The 18,783-nt window shown below is 40.4% G+C and overlaps 1 protein-coding gene across 3 annotated transcripts in view; it reads right to left on the reverse strand.

Moving 5' to 3' along the window:
* The window catches only part of TXNDC11 (thioredoxin domain containing 11), a 28,411-nt gene extending 10,000 nt beyond the window's left edge, over positions 1–18,411 (reverse strand). Inside the window, exons 1-7 of one of the 3 annotated variants that reach the window (XM_033074483.2) lie at positions 18,266–18,411; positions 13,617–13,833; positions 12,799–12,896; positions 10,804–10,933; positions 4,175–4,268; positions 2,898–3,010; positions 1,740–1,940 (exon numbers count right to left, since the gene is read on the reverse strand). In XM_033074483.2, the coding sequence (XP_032930374.1) occupies positions 1,740–1,940; positions 2,898–3,010; positions 4,175–4,268; positions 10,804–10,933; positions 12,799–12,896; positions 13,617–13,833; positions 18,266–18,411 (999 nt within the window). Of the gene's footprint in view, positions 1–1,739; positions 1,941–2,897; positions 3,011–4,174; positions 4,269–10,803; positions 10,934–12,798; positions 12,897–13,616; positions 13,834–14,128; positions 14,685–18,265 lie in introns of those variants that run through there. The other 2 variants (XM_033074484.2, XM_042779785.1) reach the window with 2 other exon arrangements.
* Positions 18,412–18,783: the final 372 nt, after the last annotated feature.

Genomic DNA, 18,783 nt, shown 5'->3' on the forward strand with positions numbered 1-18,783 from the left:
TTTCATAACCAAGGGTAAACAAGCTGAGAAAAAGGCACACGTATGAATTCCCTTTCTGGGAGACAACAGAACATGCAAGAAAAATGAAGGAAGAAGTTTCCTATCATCCTTATTAACACACTACACTAAATACAGAACATACACACACAGCTTACAGAACACTTTGACAGAAACAGTCAAAATTATCAAAGGGATGTTGAAATGTCACATCCAGGAGGGTTGTTGTGTCACAGCACCCTCAGTAGTAACATGTGGTCTACAGCAATACTTTGTTACAGTCTTTTAGAATTAGTTGTTAGAAGTTTTCCTCCTGAAAAGGCTTCACTGAACACTTGAAAAATACTTGGCCTTTCACATTACAACCTAGCCCGGAGATTTGAACTACCTTAGAGAAACTTGAGAGGAGATTATGAACAGAAAACCAGACGTGCAGTAAGAAATCTCATTTCAGTGAGCTGTGACCAGAAAAAAAATTTGCTGTGAGATATTTCAACATTCAACTTGAGAGCCTTGTTCTCTGCAGCTGCCTTACAGTCAAGTGGTTTCATTGCTTGATGAAACACACAGGCTGGCTGCAGTAAACAGCTCTTCCCAGAGTAAATAAGTTGCATAATATCTGTCAAAGTGAGGCTATACAAGGACAATGGAATATTTTGTATCTCATTTCACATTTTGATAAACACTGTCATTTAGTAGAATGAAATTTGAAATGGAACATCTACCTTATGCTGCACTGATTTGATAGAAATAAGTGGTACCTGTTACTAGAATGTTTCATCTGTGACAAGCCACTGAATAAAGCCTGCCAAACAGAAGACAGGTTACTACAAGAGTAATGGCAGTTCTTTTCCAGGCATAGATTTCCCCAACTCTATTTCATAGCAGTCTAATGGACCTTTTATTGTGTCTATTTAGTATGGCTAAATATTGTATAATAAGTTACTTTCATTTTTTCCTTATTGCTTCAGATACTGCAAAATTAATTAGGCCCCCTTGTGGAAACTACACATTGCAGGACACAGATGCCATGTAAGTAAGCCAGCACTGTCACAAAAACTCAGCCCAGCTTTTGGACTTTCCCAGATGCTTGTCTGTTCCACACTGCTTAGAGCTACATGATCACACTGGGATGTGCAGCTTTGTGTTATACTAAATGGGATGATGAGTTCCAGCTGAAACATAGCCCAGGGACAAAAAACTAGTGCTCAGCCAAGTTAGTTTCCCTATTTCATTTCTGCACTACAAACTCCTGTCCTAGGCAGTTCAGAGGAAGAGAAAATTGGAAAGTGATGGCACACACAGGATATAAAAATCAGATTGGCTCTAAGTAATTTGATTGGGCTGTATTTCAAGTAACACTGTCTGATTTTACAAAAGTTCCATTCTTCTTTGCACAAGCACCTCTGGAAAGACAGGAGAGGAGAAACAGAATGGGGTGGACAAAACACGGTTGGCAGTGCATCTCTTACACTGCACCCACCACAAAAAGGAGGAGGTCAAGGAAGAGTTAGATGCTTGTTCTAAACAGCTGTTGAGTGAGACGAAGACACATTGTGTGGGATGCAAACCAGTGTGAGGGAGTTGTGATAATATGGCTTGAGAAAGTGGTTTTGAACAAAACCAGATACTTGGAACAGTGAGATAAAATGAGGTATCTGTCACAATTACACTCAGACTCCTGACTACAGCTCTCAAGTTTTAGTATTTTTGAAGTAAAAAAAAAAAATTATTTCACTTACTTCATCTAAAAGAGGATGAATTTCTGCTAGGGGATTATAAGGTATAAATATGAGAAGTGCTGGTCCTTTCTTCAGCTCATTGTTTAGAAGAAGGCTTTTCCCACCATGTGGTCTCAGCCAGCGTATGAGCATCTCTCGATTTTCCAGGGCCCACTTGCAAATGTTCTCAGCAGTGAAGTTCATGATGTCTTTTGGATAGATCTTGGAGGGGGAAAAACAATTTTGTCCTCACTTAATTTAGTAACAAATGCAGTTCTCCAGAATGGCATGAGTTGTTACTGTAGTGACTAGAACTCTAAATTTAATGAGTGTCAGCAAATTTCAGCATTTCATACACCCTTTCCCTTTGGGAAAGCTTTCCAAATGCTCATCAGATTATAGTAACATCCACAAGCAAAAGGATTCTACCAGGGAAGCTCCTCTTTCATCTTTATAATCTACACCTTTATAATCTTGGCTTTTCTCAATAGTACAAATTTTCTTTATAAGTGAAAGAGCTCTAAGCTGGTATCATCACATATTTTAATTTATGGAATGTCAGAACATTTTTCCCACTATTCAGTCACCATATTAACTCGTTTTAAATTAGCCTTTTAAGACTCAAACATCAAGGCTAAATTTAAAACTGGTATTTCTCATTCTTGAATGCAAATAAAATATATAATAAAAGGTACTCACAGGTTCCAGGATCAATTTTAATATATTAAGGCAAATTTATCTTAAATAATTAGCATTAAAAAGTAATTTTAATGTATTTTATGTTATTTCACCCAAAATATCCCTACTGATATCCCTAGTCTCAAATGAATAAAATACACATCACAATATCTGTCTTCAGAGTTTACACTCATGGTGCCAGTGTGGGTAGGCAGTGTCTCTATGCCAAACAGTAAATCTGAAAGTTAGTATTTTCAGCCTTAGCTTTTCAAAAAGCAGGGCACATGGACTAGGAGTTATTATAAATTCCATTAATTTAATTTGAGTGATTTTTCTGATCAGTGCCATGTTGTATCTTTAAGCCAAAATGGAAGATTTCACTGTTCCTACTATCCCCCCACAAAATCTTTGTCAATATCCTCATTCAAGTAGTTTTCTAGTTCTCATCCCTGAGCATCCCTGTACCAAATCAGAGTCCCTAGAGCACAGAGCAATACTCACAAGAGATGTGTTGGCATGTCTGTGCAAATACACACTGCCAGAGTGCACCAGGGAGATCTCCTCTGCCACACGTTTATCTGTGACCACTCCAAAGCGGATCGTCCCAAGGTAATCTGAAAGGGCACATTTGCAATCCCTGAGTACAATTACACACACTGAACTCCCCTGCAACACCACCCTCAAACCAGAACACACAACAGTGCTGTGTAAAGGTACAGAAGTCTGTGAAGAGCAACTGCCAATGCTGGTGATTAAAGCAGAAGAAAGATGGAAAGAAGCACAAACGTGATCTCCTTCTGCACTCCAGGTACAGAGCCCTGTCTATGTAACCTTGATTGTCCAAATTCTCCATTTTCTTAAGAAATACAGAATCTGGTATCACAGATGCACCTTGCTATGGTTTATGGCATCTCAAAAGCCAAGATGTTACACATAAAGCAAAGGCATGAACATTGTTTAAGTGATGTACATTTACAGTAAATATGTATTGTTTATAAATATAAATTCTACGTTTATAAATATATACACATAAAGATAGACTGCTTATCTTTATGTTGTAAAGAACTAATACAACATACAAATATGAAAATCACAGAACAAAATATAGAACAGGCTCTTTATCACATCAGTGGCACAGTAAAAAACAAGAATGAATAAGTATGAGTAAGAAAAAATAGGTATGAATCTCCTTCATTTCCTGACAGGAAGGAATATTCATAAAAGATGTTAATTTTTAGCTTTAAGAAAGGTCTATCCCAAATTCATGACCGAAAGAGGAGGTATTACTCATCAAAAAGGTAGCATGTTTAAACACAAACAAGAGGGTTTGTATTTTAGATTGTCAGTGCAAAACAAGAGGAGTTGTTGCACTGTTGTTCTTGTAGCAGCTCTGTAACTCCACCCAAGACAGGACCACTGAATTCAGTGACCCAGGGCTGACACAGTCCAGCCCATCCCAGTGTCTCTGACCCTGCACAGGACAAAGACTCCTGGATTCATTTAAACAACTGTGAGTCTGATTATGATCCTGGATGGGCTGCAGCTACACATGTGGGGGTTTGAGGGAAGTCTATCCTGGTGTATCCAGGCTGATCACATCATCAACTTTTTATGTAAGCAATCCTCAACTGCAACGAGACAGTCTCACAGTGAGATCAATACCAAGGAACACTCAGAAGGGATTCATTCCTAAGTTACAAAATACTGCAAAAAACTACTGAAGCACTTAGATATAACTCATTCACAGACACCTTAAATTATGAAAATGGAGCTTTTACCTTTCTTTAATGAATGTAATGCTGATGTGAAGAATGTTAAATAACCAGGTGGTTGAGGTGAAGCATTGAACTCAAAAAATCCCACAACTCCAGGCTGAAACAATAAGAATTAAGAGTTTATCAAGATATTTTCAAGTACAAATACATGGGACTACAGTAAACATAACAGACTCTTAAAAGACAACAGTGTTTAAAGAAGAGAGTCACTTTATGCTGCAACAAAAATTTTAATATTAAAAGACTGAATTGAAATCAGTTCTCATTCAAACAATGAAACTGTCATTCAAAAATTTATGTAAGAGAAAGGGGCTCTATGGATGCTACATTTCTAGTGGTGTGTTTACCATGTTGAAGTTCACCAAGACCAATTAATACTTGCTTTGCAACTATATTTTGCACCAGTTTCAGCACCAAGATAAGAACCATATGCATCAAAAACATTTCTTTTAGAACTGGAATATAATTTATATAATATAATTCTTCAGAGTATAAAGGGCTCAAGCAGTAACACTTTAGTTGTTTATGTTGCACATAACTAGTATTTACATATGAATTCACACATTGTGTGTGTGAATATTTGAACTGCTAAGATCATCCCATCTTTAAGCTACAGTCACTGTAAATTCTTTCAGTATATCCTGCAAGAGTCAGTGAGAGACCAACTGCAAAAAAATCTGGAGAACTCCATATCTCATCTGCATATCCATAAAGCTCTTCAAATTGCCAGATAGACACTTCCAAATTTAAGACTCATCTCAGAACAGGCCTACTGATTTTTCCAGGTGAATGACTTTCTACTAAATTCAGTAGACTGTATGACTTGGAAAAAAGAGGTACACACTCTAGATTTTTCTTGTTCCAATATTTCAGTTAAGCTTTGATTGAAAATTCTTCAAAATATAATCCATTAAAATTACTATTAATTATGTTTTTGACTCATCACTCAAACAGGCTTAATAAACTTTCAAAACAGAGTAAGTGATGGCATTTGGTGTTACCTCATTTCCACCAGTGAATACAGAAGGCATTTGACACACAAAGTAAGAGCACTCCAGGGACTGCTGTGGAACAGAAGATTCCAGACTCACCTGGCACCCATTTGTGTGACAAATACATCCTCACATGAAAATTTTCATTTGGTACTTCAGAGGCTGTTTTTTCTTTTTTTTTTTTTTTTTAGTTCTAAAATTTTTAGTTTATTTTAAAAATATGAACATACATTTTATCTGTTGTTATTATTAATAATATGAATTCAGTTATTCATATAAGCCTAACACACTGATCTTTAGAATTAGCAATCTAAACAATAACATTGCCCATTCCAGTTCATGAATTCTCTTTTTAGGCAGAAATTCTCTTTCATGGATGAATGCTAAGCATAAAACCCTTGTTCATAAAGATTCTTCATGAGGTATCCCAAGAAAATTATCAATAATAAAAATGAGTTACAAGCAATTAGGGAAATTTCTGCAACAAAAATTATCAAGAAGAAAATAAAAATAGAAATAAAATAGTAGCGAAAAAACACAGCAAAACAATAACAGTCAGTGTTCTTTTTTAAAAACATACAGATTAGCAATTAATGTACATCTTTTTCTCTTAGTCCCAAACTAAGACAGCAAAAAGAAACAATCCCTTCTAAAAGACTTTGAATGCATTCAACTGAACCAAAATAAGGAGACAGATAAGATAATCAAAATTTTAGCTTCCCATTTCCTAGGACCATTTTTGAATACTTATCCTGTACCAAGTGAATTTAGGACACCAAAGTGTGAATGAAAGGAGAGTCAAAAGTGACAGTAAAATGTGGCAGGAAGCCAGACGTCAGATGCAGAAGTATTTATAACATTATTTAGAAGGTAACATTCTGATTCAGACTGCCAGTTCTGCTTTACACTGACAGAAACTTCAGATTTCCAGGTTGCGAATAATATTTCCCAAAGATAATTTTTGCAAAGTGTTTTTTAATTAAAAAAAAACACAGCTGGAGAATATATGCCACTATACACTAATATATACCACACTATTATATATATTAGTATTTACTAATGCTCTAGTTAACTAGATTACTGATTAGACATAATGTCCTTGTAATCATCATCCCAGACCAGTTAAAGTTTTTGCCCTGCTAGAGACTGCAATTATACACATGAGGAAAGGGACTAAAATACTGTATTTCTTCCCAAGTACCAAGAAAATTTTCCTGTCTGTAAGAATGAAGTTTTTAACAAGACTGAATGCTTCCAGATACTGCAACTAATGACAATTCTTGCTCTGTACAAGTGAGGTTCAAGTCTCACAAAAGAGGTATCTCAATGTCAACAAGAGGTCCTTGGTTTGGAATATAAGTGGGCCAAGAAGAGCTGGACAGCAACAACTCTCACCTTCTTTCACGTAAAACCCTCCAAAACTCAGTAACAGCTGCCAGCAAACAGTTTAGGAGGACAGCACATCCAATCTGTTACTGATGAGCAGCTGCTTCCAGGCAACCACCATGTGCAGTTCTGGTACCCATCTCCACGTGGGCACTTAGGAGTAATCAGCTAAACCTGCTGCTGTCTGAACTCTGAGGAATAAACACTAACATGTGACACAGGGCTGCTTAGGAGCATGGGCATTGCTAGAGCGGAGCTTGCTGGAGCTTTTCTTTCCATGAAAAGATTTTCAGTCCCTATCTCACACCAAGTGTCTGTAGGAAGGGCCTTGGAGCAAACCTGAGGATGTCAGTGAAGACTCCTTAGTGCTATCTCCTAATGAAACTCATATATGGAAATACAAAATCATTAACTGTAGTGAAGCCTATTTCTTGCTTGGTCTCTTCACGACAGAAATGGACAGTGATGTGGGATGCAATTAAATCAAGTAACAGATTTACCAGGCATCTCAACAATTATCAAACAGCAAGTTCATGGAAACTTTAAGAATTAACAGATTTTCAGATGAGTAATTTCTACTGGAGAAAAGTCAGTTTTATTACTGAACCATGCCTCAAAACTATCACAGCTCTTGGAAGGAACAAGCAAGCATTAGATGACTCCATGCAGCTTGCTGTAATTCCCTAGTCTAGAAGTTACCAACCACTCTTGAAGAAACTAAGGTGATAAGAAGTATCATGGAAAGGCCTTTTCCAGATTAGTAGGAAAGACAAAACACAGTTAGAAAGTGATGTTTTTCAGTAGCCAAAGACAGCCAGCCAGGATGTGTACTGATAATCAAGCAGTTCACTATTTCTATGAACAAAATTTGCAAACGTTGGTGGGAGTCACTGAAACTACAGCTGACTTGAAGAGCTGTAGAAAGGCATTAAATGACTGCGATGAAAAAGCTTTGAAAATTAAAGGCCAAAAAAATGAAATAATGGGAAGGGAAGACAGGAAAAATCCCAAAGTTACTGACTGGTTTACAACTGGATAAATGCTTTTAATACTCTAGTTACTTCTATCCCAATTTGTAATTTTTTAAAAAATGCTTTGGCTATATTGCAGTGAAGTAAGGGAGGTGATTTTGTTCAGACTCTCAGACTTGTGCAGGCAGGCAGGCAATTCCTGCCTCATTTTATCTGTGAGCACAGGAAGGAAAACAACAAGAGGAAAGGAACATGTCTTCTCTGGGGAACAGAAGAACCAATATTACATACCACTAAACCTGTACTGTAGAAATGCAAAGAAACTGTTGACTGATACTAAATTAAATTTACATTTAACATAATTTGCAATGATGTTAAAATCATTGTGTACCCAGACCTGAAAGCAAATTTTCACACCATCACTGAACACAGGCACCACACAAAAGCCAGAGGAATCTCTGTCTGTGTCAGATGTACCCAGCTGGCTGATGCTCAGGAAGCATTCCTACACAAAGAGAGCAAGGCAGAAAGCTGACCTCCTGTTAAGAGACACAGCAGCCACCTCCTAGAGAGACCAACTCCTCTCCTACTGCTCCTGAACCCAGAAAACAATGAATTTCCTGAGCACATTTAATTTTCATAAATAAGTGAAGCTTTTTGTCTTACTACAGTGGTTTCCTGTTTCTTCCTCTGTGCCTCAGGAGGCTGAGGCCATTTCTAGCAGCTAGGGCAGTCAGATGAGGAATGAGAGATGCCAGTTTGGATTAAAATGAAACTGTTACATCTCTCCAGCTAAGAAAACAAAAGAAATCTGATTACAGGTATTCACAGGTACCTTGAGTTATGGAAGGAACTGCACACCTTTTTGCTCATTTAATTTGGATGTTCCTTAACATTCCAAGATTTTTACTGCTTTCCAAATGGCACATTTTCCTTGCTCTCAAAAATTAATTCTTATAAATTTCAAGTTTTACACTAGTATCATTCCACAACCCCAAAGAAAACAACCTCAGGTAGTATTAGAGAAAGCAGATCTCAACTTTTGAGTCTTCAAACAGATTTTTTTAATGGGGATTGAGCGCCGCCTAGTGAGAGCAACACAGCATATCGCAACAGTCGTGATTAGGTCGAGAAGGAACAAAAGACCAAGTAACAAACACCACCTGTTCTTAAATTTAAATGGATTCCGTTCATCAGTATTTCTTCTAGTTTGCAGAACCCATTTGCTACCAGACCACAGCACTGAAAATTAGATAGTGAAGATGACAAATCTTTCAAATTATTTTGAGGTTGAAATTAATTAGCTTTTCAGTGAAATCACAAAATGATGATACACCAGCAGACAGTGGCCAAAGTGCTCAATAGTAATCCTTGACAGTCTTCTCCTTTCCCTTCTGCTAAAAATTAATATTTTTTATACAGAGAAGATCAAAAGTCAGAGGAACACACTATCCAAGGGCCTCAAAATAGCAACTCATTTGTGCCATACATGTCCCAATTTTCCATAATCTACTCTATTCCCCAAACTTCCTCACTTCTTAAACACAGGACTAACCCCCAGATTGTATTTTCTCCTACAAAAGGTATGGATTTCTCAGCTTTCAAGGAAAATACTGTAAAATGTTTCTATTTCTGACTGAAGTGATAAAATAACCTATTTCTATTTTAAAACTAACTTTTCCTTTGTGTCTATGGTTTTCTCTGCATCCATCTTCATAAACAATTCTGTTTCTTTCATCTCATCTTTATCTGTTACTTTGTATGCCCTTCTTCCCCTCTTGCCTCTGCAAAGTTATCCAAGAAAGACACTGAGCACCTGGAGCCATGGTGTAGGACAGAACCTCAGGCATGAATGACTGTGAGGCAACACGGCAGAACAGCCTCTGTTCTTGGGCCACTTCAGAAAAAAAAAGAACCAACAAATGCTGAACATAAACAGCAACTCAGCACTTGGAGCCACAGAATTTCAAGCACAGAAGGGGGAAAGTCTGAAGGCAGACACAAAAATATCTGTTCAACTGCTAAGCAGTATTTTAAAATACTTATTGGTGCCCCCTAAATTTGTCTTTTATCTTAGTATTTTTCCAGTGGAAATGCACCTCTTACTGCAAAGCAAATTTAAGCTTCATGACAATGTGCTCACTAGTTACCTTCTGCAGTCTACCAAGAAATAACATAACACAGACCAAAAACCAAGCATGGCTTTCTTCAAACTCTGTAAGAGGGAAAGGAATGTTTTAGAATTTTAGAACAGCAAAACTGAAGCAATGGAAGGGCAACAGATTTGCTTGTGATCATGGAAAGTAGCAGCAGCAGAGACAGGCCACAACACAGTACTCCCAACTCACAGTCCCCACTTAAAACACTGGAAACCAAACCAAGCAGTAGCTCCTGGCATGAACAGCACAGCCACGACCCAGGGGAACTCCCAGTGTGTCCCCTACACTGAACAGCACAGGTTATGCTCCATCTGCAGCAGAACCAGGCACTGACTGTGCATCTCTCACACAGCATCTGCTCCAGTCCCAGACACTGGAGGGTCCCTCCCATGTTGTGCCCACTGCCACAGCACTGACTTGTTGATCAGAATTTCCACAGTGCTCTAACAGCTTGGGCTGTAGTAAGATTATGGTACTTCTGCACTGTGCACTGCAAGAATGAACAGTTATAAAGGCATTTTAAATGGCTCTGGTTTAAGCATATTTTGTCTAGCTAGAAGTTACTATTCCACCAGTATTGCTACCAATCTTGGCACCCCTGAACACAAGAGACTAAAATGAATAAAATACCACATACCAGTGGATTAAAATCATCAAGTTACTACATACAAAGTGATTAGGTGCCCTTGCTTCAACTGGTTTCACATTTGTTTTCACTTAAAAGACTTTTCCTACTAGAAAAGCTTAAAATTCTTTAAAAGTTAAAGTAATGATTATATATTTCTCGAATGCTGTCCCAACTTCGACTGCAAGATTTTTGTGAAAAGATTTCTCCCTTTTTTGTTTATATGTAACAGTTTAGTGAAGTAACAACTTTGATTGTTGTCTCTACATACTAAAGTAATGTAAAGTAATAGCATCACTAAATCGTAATAGTAACTATACAGGGAACCAACATTATGAACTTGTCATTTCATATTCTTATGATTTTAACAAATTTATAGGGCACTGATTTCAGGATCCTGAAAATAAACTAGTACTTTGGAGCAGATCAAATTTAATCCTTGAACAAGTCAAACTCTTTTTGAACCACAGTGGTAAAGCTAGAGAAGAGAGACAAGTACCTCATAATTTGAGAGGAAATCTAGTAATTTTGATCGAGACGAGATGTAGAGTAGTGGTGTCATCACCCGGCGAACAAACTTTTCAATATAAACAGCACTCATAGGGCCTTTGTATTCAATTGGTCCAAAACTAGTACCAAAAAAAATAATAGAACATTAAGACTTAAATTAACAGTAGAGAGTCCCTCCTGGGGTTGGTAGATAGGTGTTACATAGACAGCATGCTCAGCCTCTAGGGAATTGCTCTCTGTGTTTTACCAGTGGCTTCTGTAAGTGATGAGGGAGTTGTGTTACCAGAGGGAAGCACCAGAGTATCTGTGGAAGGGGCAGTGTTGGTGAGCAGGGAGAGATGGAGACCACTTCTGAGTCTCATTAAAGAACTTGGCAAAATTCAGGTATAAATTACATGACCATCTAGGTATCTTTCCACTTTTTCTGAAGTAAACGCACATGACTTTAAAACACAGATCTGAAAAGTGTCACTATTTTCCCTTGTTTTTTCAGTGTTTCAGTATCAAACAGTATCAATCTGAAAAGGAGCAATATTTTTACACAGGCTTTTACGAGCAGCAATCAGTAAAGCAGGGACAAATTCAGTTGCAGTGCTGATGAACAGACTCAGCAAAGCTCCAGCTTCATCCCCAGCCATCAGATAAAACAGCTCACATGATGTTAGGCAGCGCTAAAACATAAGGTGGCCTGGGGCTTGCAGCTGCAAATTCCAGAGGTTCTTCTCCTAATTATCATTGGATTGGACAAAGCATCATTGTCCCAAATGAAATCAAGTACAAAGAGCATAAAGAATTAGTCCACTTCCACTGAAGAATTTAATGTGATGCATTTTTAATATAGCTTGTACGTACACACTGGAGAATACCCAACTCACACTGAGATACCTGTATTGAGGTGCTTCAAAATGGTCTCCTAGAGCCCACTAGATCATTCTACATCCTACATCACTTTATTACAAATCTCTGTCTTCACAGCAATGCTCAACATGTCACATGCCCAGGGCACCACATGTGAGGTTTAGTACGTCAGGCCTGAGGCATGCACTGCCCTTCAGGATTTTATGAAGTATCAATAGGGATTTACACCTCATCTTGTCACAACTCTGTTTAAGGTTACTGATGATACCAAGTGCATCCATCTACTGTGTTGCAATTTCAAGGTCAAGTAAGTTTCAGTCAATGTACATCCAAGTGGGATTATAGGGCAGTTTCATTACAGTTCAAATTATGCCAGTGTCTCTTGTCTACTACAAGTACAGCTAACAAAGACCAGGACTGTTCCTTCTCAATGCATAAATTCCTCCCAAAAAAAACCACCAGCCTCTGTAATGAAAGAGAGCTGTATTTCAAGATTAGCGAAATAAAAAGTAAAATACAAGGGATAAATGCTTTTATGTAGTGTTAGAAATTGTGTTTCATTACCTTCTGTTCCACACAGAGGAAAAAAAGGATAATACATACAAATACTAAAAAATAAATATGAGGTTATATAAAATTTTATACAATGGTATCTTAGCTTTGGGAGAACAAAAAAGTGAGTGCAAAGTTCTAAATTAGAACAAGGTCTTCAGTATGTAGTGCTATTTAAACACACACTTAAATTTCACTATCTTCAACAACCCTTAGGTACATTCTTTAATGCTGTCATAACTCAGGACCAGTTGTTATAATCTGTCCACAGAGCAAGCAGACATCTGAAATTAATATGTAACTCTGAATTATTTTCACTGAAGGTAGAACTTCCAGGAGATATACAGGCAACCCAAAATTTCCATAAGGATGAAGAATTGCCCAGCATATCATTTAACTGACAGTTACAGCCCTACCTGGCACTTGAGTAGCATACAGGATGAGCTCACCAAGAATCCATCCCAAAACTATTTACTGAAGCCAGAAATGTAACATTTTCAAAATGCAGCACTTTATATGATACCTCTCTTTCTCAAAACAATAAAAAGTCTAGACTGTACATATGAAATCTTACCTCCGATGGTACAAATGTATCACAGGAAAATAAAAGAAGTGCTTCTGCTTCCTGCATTTCCCCTGGTTCCACCAGCAATTCACAGCCACAAACAGCACCTGCAAAGGAGGCAAAAATTCACAGCTAACAAAGTATATTACTATGACCTACTTTATCCCAACGTGTACCTGATGTACTTTTTCCAATCCATTTAATCTGATATTTTCAGGGCCTTTTCAACTCAGTATTCCATACCTGTCACAGACAGACTCTTTGTATTCTTTTTTTGTCATTCTGCAACAACAATCCTTTTGGTCACTATTCTTTATAGCTTTTATGCTTCTTAATCTAAATCCTTCAAATTTATTAATCATAACTCACAGTAATTACTTTTTCTGCAGAGTGGAACTCAACAAGTGGAGTTTTAGGATAGCTGTACCTGTGAAGTGTTCACAGGCACCCAACTGTTTGAAAGCAGTGCTGTGATTACAATCTTTATATGATTACCAGTGTCTCCAAGATCCCAGAACTGGAAGCAAATTCTGTGAAAATTCTGTCTGAAGGCAGATGAGTAAATCTGAAAACACTTTACAGTAAGAAACTTGTGGGCTTCCCCATTTAAAAGCAGAAATAACAGACAACTGAGCAGGAATCACAGGCTGTCTCAATTTATTCTACCACTCCGTATGCTAAATTAAAATTAAGGTGACTGATGAGTTTCCCTAATATGTGACCTTTCAAGTCCTACTGTTTCTCAGGAGAAGACAGAAATCAGCATCAGCTTGAACAATGAAAAGCAATCAAGTCATGTTTAAGATTGGTATCTTCTCTGGAGTTACCTGGTCTGACAATCTGCTGGCTACATGTTCTATTTCTTCTCTTGCTGCAATGGACTGCCCGCACCACGGCGCGTAGAAGAAATACAGCACGATTTCTGAATCCTGCCGGAGCTGATCTGCATAGTCTAACTGCCCCCGAAAAAGATCAATGACTGGAGATCTTGTGGAGAAAAAATTCACTGGAAGCTTTGCTGGCATTGTCACATCTTTTGCTCGGCTGCAGGAAGAAAATGAAGAATGGTTATTGAGAATGTACAGCAGCAGTTAAAAAAGTGTGCCCAAAGCCCTAAGTGTTATTCTTAGCAAAAGTCATGCAATGACAAAACTTTAGAAAACTTTAGATACAAAATGACCAAAATTTATGTTATCTGAGTTAGTTTCACAAAATATTATAAAAATCTAAAGATGACCCTTCACAAGCTTTAAAAAGTCACACTGTGATACCATGCACTGTCTTTATGGGTATGTTAGCTCACACTCTTATGGTTGGTTGCTGTAGAGCTTAAAATTACCAGGAAGAGTGATTTCTTTTCATTTCTTCCCTGGCCTTATCCTTTTTTAACACCTGTACTTTAGGTAACAGCACCCTGATAAGAAAAGAGATACTGGTCATAACGTTTTGTGATGTGTTGTTTATATAAACAGAGCCTATTACCCTGCCTTATGCTTTGTTTTACAGTATTCTATACTTCCATTCTTTTATACTGTATTAGCAAAATATATATAAATGTGCATTAGTATATTTTACTGATCAGAGCAGGGACTGCAAACTGTTCAGGGCACAACAATGGCAAGGACAGTATCAACTTATAGAGAATCTAAATTTAAAGAGCTTATGACAGATGAAGTTTTAAAGAGAAATTAGATTGGCCAGTAAGTAGGAAGAACATAAACCAAATACTCAAGAAAACCTTTCTATTCCATCAGCAATCAAACAATTCAGAATTTGGGACTTCCAAGGTGTTCAGAAGTTGCTATGGCATAATCTGCCCTAAATGCAAGTGAATGATCATACTCTCTTTTGATATTGTCTTTATTTTAAAATTTTTCACTAGCTATATTTACACTAGAGTAAGTCAGACTGAAAACTGGACAATACTGTCTTGCTCAATTTTGCCATGGTTCATAATGGAAGTTTCAGGAAAAACTGTGTATTTCTTTACTTTGTGTATATTTTTCTACTTTGTTGCAACAAAAAACTAATACAAAAATCTTACTATCTGATATTTGATCCTTCTCAGGTTAAAATTTTAGTGATTGTGATAAAATTACTGAGCCCTGAACACTGTCAAACTCACAGATTAAGCAACCTCGTAAAAACTCTGCCACACTTTCAAACTTTACAATCTATCCAGTTTTTGAGAAGTACCTTTGTCTTTATAATACAGCAAAGAACTGTATTGTAGCTTTTCTCTCATTTCCAGGCTACTCACTTAAGCTTTAACATATTAGAATTGCCCCTGGTTTATATCACAAGTTGTAGAAAATCTTAATTTGTGTATAAGAAAAAAATGCTTCAAAATCGGGTTTTTGAAAACATAAATGGTTCCTCCTGTTTATAATTCAGTAATTCCTCCACTCACAACATTATGTTTTTACACAGACTTTCTTCTATGGACTTCTACCTGTGTTCCTTCCCTTCTCCCCCAACCACCACTCAGCACCTCCTTCCCAACCCTTAAGTTCTTCAGTCACCTCACAACCAACACCTCTGGCTCCCTGCCATTCCTGCATCCCATGCTTCTCCAAACTGCAGCTTCTTGCCATTTCTGCCTGCCAGCTGGACAGGACACAGCTCCAGTGGGAGCTCTGGCACACACAGGCTGATCAGCTGCTGAAAGCACAACACTTCTTCAGAGACAGCAGCCAGAATTTCTCCTCTCCATCTAGTTTAATGAAAACAGACAACATCAATATGTTTTAAACCTCTGCTTCCTCTACTGAATTAAACCAAAAGAGGATGACTGGTTCAAGAATTACAGCGTAAGACTTAAAAATTAGATAATGAATTGGCTCCAGATTGCAAGAATGGGTAGAACACACCAGCAGAAGTCCTGTGATATGCATGAGTCATAAAATACACGACTACCTTCAAGTATGATTAAAACTCCAGTAATTATTAAAAACCAAAACATAATAAATCAATAGCCAACAGCTGCTTAAGGAGATTTGCTGAGTAGTGTCTTCGTCTGCAATACCAAACATATAATAGAACATCTTGACTGATTTCCTTAAGAAAACCCCTACAATTTAGACACATAAACTGAGGATTACGTAAGAAATTACACAAACGTAATAATCACAAATTGTTTATTAAAACACTGGTTGTGTTATTTAGTTGCTGCCAGAGCCTACAACAACTTAAAACTTTCCAGGAGAACACCCTGGTAATAAAGGGAAGCACATGCAAGTGCCAACAGGACCAGCAGCTCCTTATGATTGCACAGTCCTGAGAGTGGGGCTGTCTCAAAGACATTTGCATAGTGCCAGAAATAATTCTGGTTCTAGACCACAGGCTTTCTGTAACAACCCATGCTAGGTCAGGTCTCATTTGGCTACTCTTTGAGTCCCTATAAACCCACAAGACTTCAAATCCCACTAATGGACTGCCTTGTAGTGCAGGAATTTTCCCTTCCCATACTTCTTATCCATTGATCTCAAAAGTTATATATTGTAAGAGCAGTGGTAGTACATACGCCCTGGTCCTGTGACTTGCCAGTAAATCACACTGACATGTGGTGAGAAACTATGTCCTGTATTTATAGTTAACATGTGGAATTAACCATGCTACAAACTGCACAAGGAATTTTTACACCTGAATTTTCTGCATTTCTGACAGTAACCAAACAGGGAACACCTATTTGATATTACTTTGTCTATTTAACTACAATCTGAAGAGCTGAAGCCTTTTAATCAAACTTCTAGATTACAGGGTGGTGAGAACCACATTCCAATCCAATTCCATCTGTGAACTTTCAAACACAGCTAGCAGTAAAATGAGAGGAATATGCAGATTTTAAATAAAGGAGGGTAGAAAGCATCATTGTAAGTATTAAAAAAAAGTATTACTTTCTTAGCAATGTAACACCAGGGAGATGATTATGTCCAGAAATCTGTTGAAAGACGACGCGGGAGAGCCTTTCAACAGAAATCCTTCACCATACATTCTGAAATATGGGAAGAGCTTTACAATTTCATCTACATTATCTGGTCACTGTGAAATACAGTCTCCTGGCATGGAGGCATAGCTACTCAGAGGCACTCATTCATAGACTCAAAAGTCACTCTGATTCAAGTAATACACCCTTTGTGGACAGGTAAGCAAAGAAGGCCTTAGCATTTTTCAGAAGCATTACCGTGAATCAAGTATTTCATGGAATAAAAATTTGTCAGATGCTGTGGAACAGGGACATAATCAGTACCTTGTAGCCTTCTCCTAATCTCAAAATTAGGGGCTGTCCTTAATATAGTATTACCTGGAGCATGTAACAGTCACCTTGCCCTAAAACCCATGCAGAAAACTCGGAGCCTGGTTTAGGCTCTAGAACCAAGCAGCCTGTGCTGACCTTTCATGGCCGGCCCTCCCCGCCCCTCCAGTACAAACATCTCCTGGTTCCACGTACGCCAGCTCTGGGCAAACAGGAACTGAAGAGCCCTTTGCAAAGAAGGAAGTTCCAGCTCCCAAGAGGAACATCAGACTGGCAGGGAAAACCACGGAACATCTTTCTGTCCGAAACAGGTGCAGGCAAAAGGGGGGTGATGACAGCACACGAGCCAGGCACACTGGTTTGGCCCCCGACGCTGAGGGCAGCGCTGCAGCCCAGAGCCCCCTCAGCCCTCCTGCAGCAGCGCCAGGCCCCGGACACCTCTGGAGATGAGCAAAAGCAGCTCCAGCCCAACCACGCGCCTGTCACAGGGCCACAGAATGGGTCAGGTTGGAAGGGACCACGGTAGGTCCTCTGGTCACACCTCCCGGCTCAGGCAGGGTCATCCCAGAGCACACAGCACAGGATTGTGTCCAGACGGGTCTGGAATATCTCCAGCCAGGGAGGCTCCACAGCCTCTCTGGACATTCTGTCCCAGTGCTCGGTCACTCACAGGGAAGAAGTTCTTCCTCGTGTTCAGGTGGAATTTCCTGGGCATCAATCAGTTCCTGCCCATTCCTCCTGTCGATTGCTGGGCCCCATCGAGCAGAGCCTGGCTCTCCCCCGGACACTGCCCTGCATATTCTGATACTGCTCGCAGGAGTCCGTGGCCCCGCGAATCTACCGCCACAGCACGGACACCCCGGTGGGACAGATGTCTTTAAAACACTCCGCTCCCTCCCCACCCACGTTCTTATCGCCCCTACCCGCCCCGCGGCCCCGCTGCCATCCCGCTGAGGGGGACACGACGTCCCCAGACACGCAGTTGCCCTGGGGACCGCACGTGGTGGGGCCCGGAGGAGGATCCGTCCCCCAGCCCGGGGATACCCGTGCCCGAAGCGGCCCGGCCTCAGCGGGTACACGGCGGTACAGGGCGACCCCGGCCCGCCGGGCCCCGCCGGCTCTGCCCCAAGCCCCGGAGCAGCACCGCTAATGGGAACGGCGGCGGGCCGGTGGCCGCTCCCCCCTGGCTGAGCCCCGGCCCGCCCCCTCCCCCGTCGGTACCTGCAGGTGACTTTGAGGGCGACGAGGAAGGCGCAGCCCAGCACGATGGCCGCGCCGCACAGCAGCTCGGGCCGCCGCGCCATTAGGGCAGCGCGGGGCCGCAGCCGCGGGGCCGCCGCCTCGCCGGGGCCGCCGCACACCGACATGGCCCGGCCGAGGGGGGCAGGGCCGCGGGCCCCGGGCCGCTCCCGCTCGCACACGTCTCTCACCGCCCGCCCGTGAGGCGCGCCGGGCCGGGCGGGGCGGCCGCTCCGCCCGCCAACCCGCCGCCGCCACGTCCGCCCGCCCGAGCAGGCGCACAGCCGGCCCGCAGCTCCACGTCCTGCCCGCTCACCGGGGACACCGGGAGCGCTGGGCTCGCCTCTTGCGCTGGCACCGGGGAAACGGGACGGCGAGTGCTGTGCTCGGCCCCTGCTCTCGGCATCGGCACCGTTACCAGTCTCGTGGCCGAGATCAGCGGGTGAATAATCCCCGAGCCCCCCCGGCACCTGCTCCCCAACAGCCCCACCCCGCAGCCA

Source organism: Catharus ustulatus, chromosome 16 (assembly GCF_009819885.2).
Source record: "Catharus ustulatus isolate bCatUst1 chromosome 16, bCatUst1.pri.v2, whole genome shotgun sequence".
Lineage (NCBI taxonomy): Eukaryota > Metazoa > Chordata > Aves > Passeriformes > Turdidae > Catharus > Catharus ustulatus.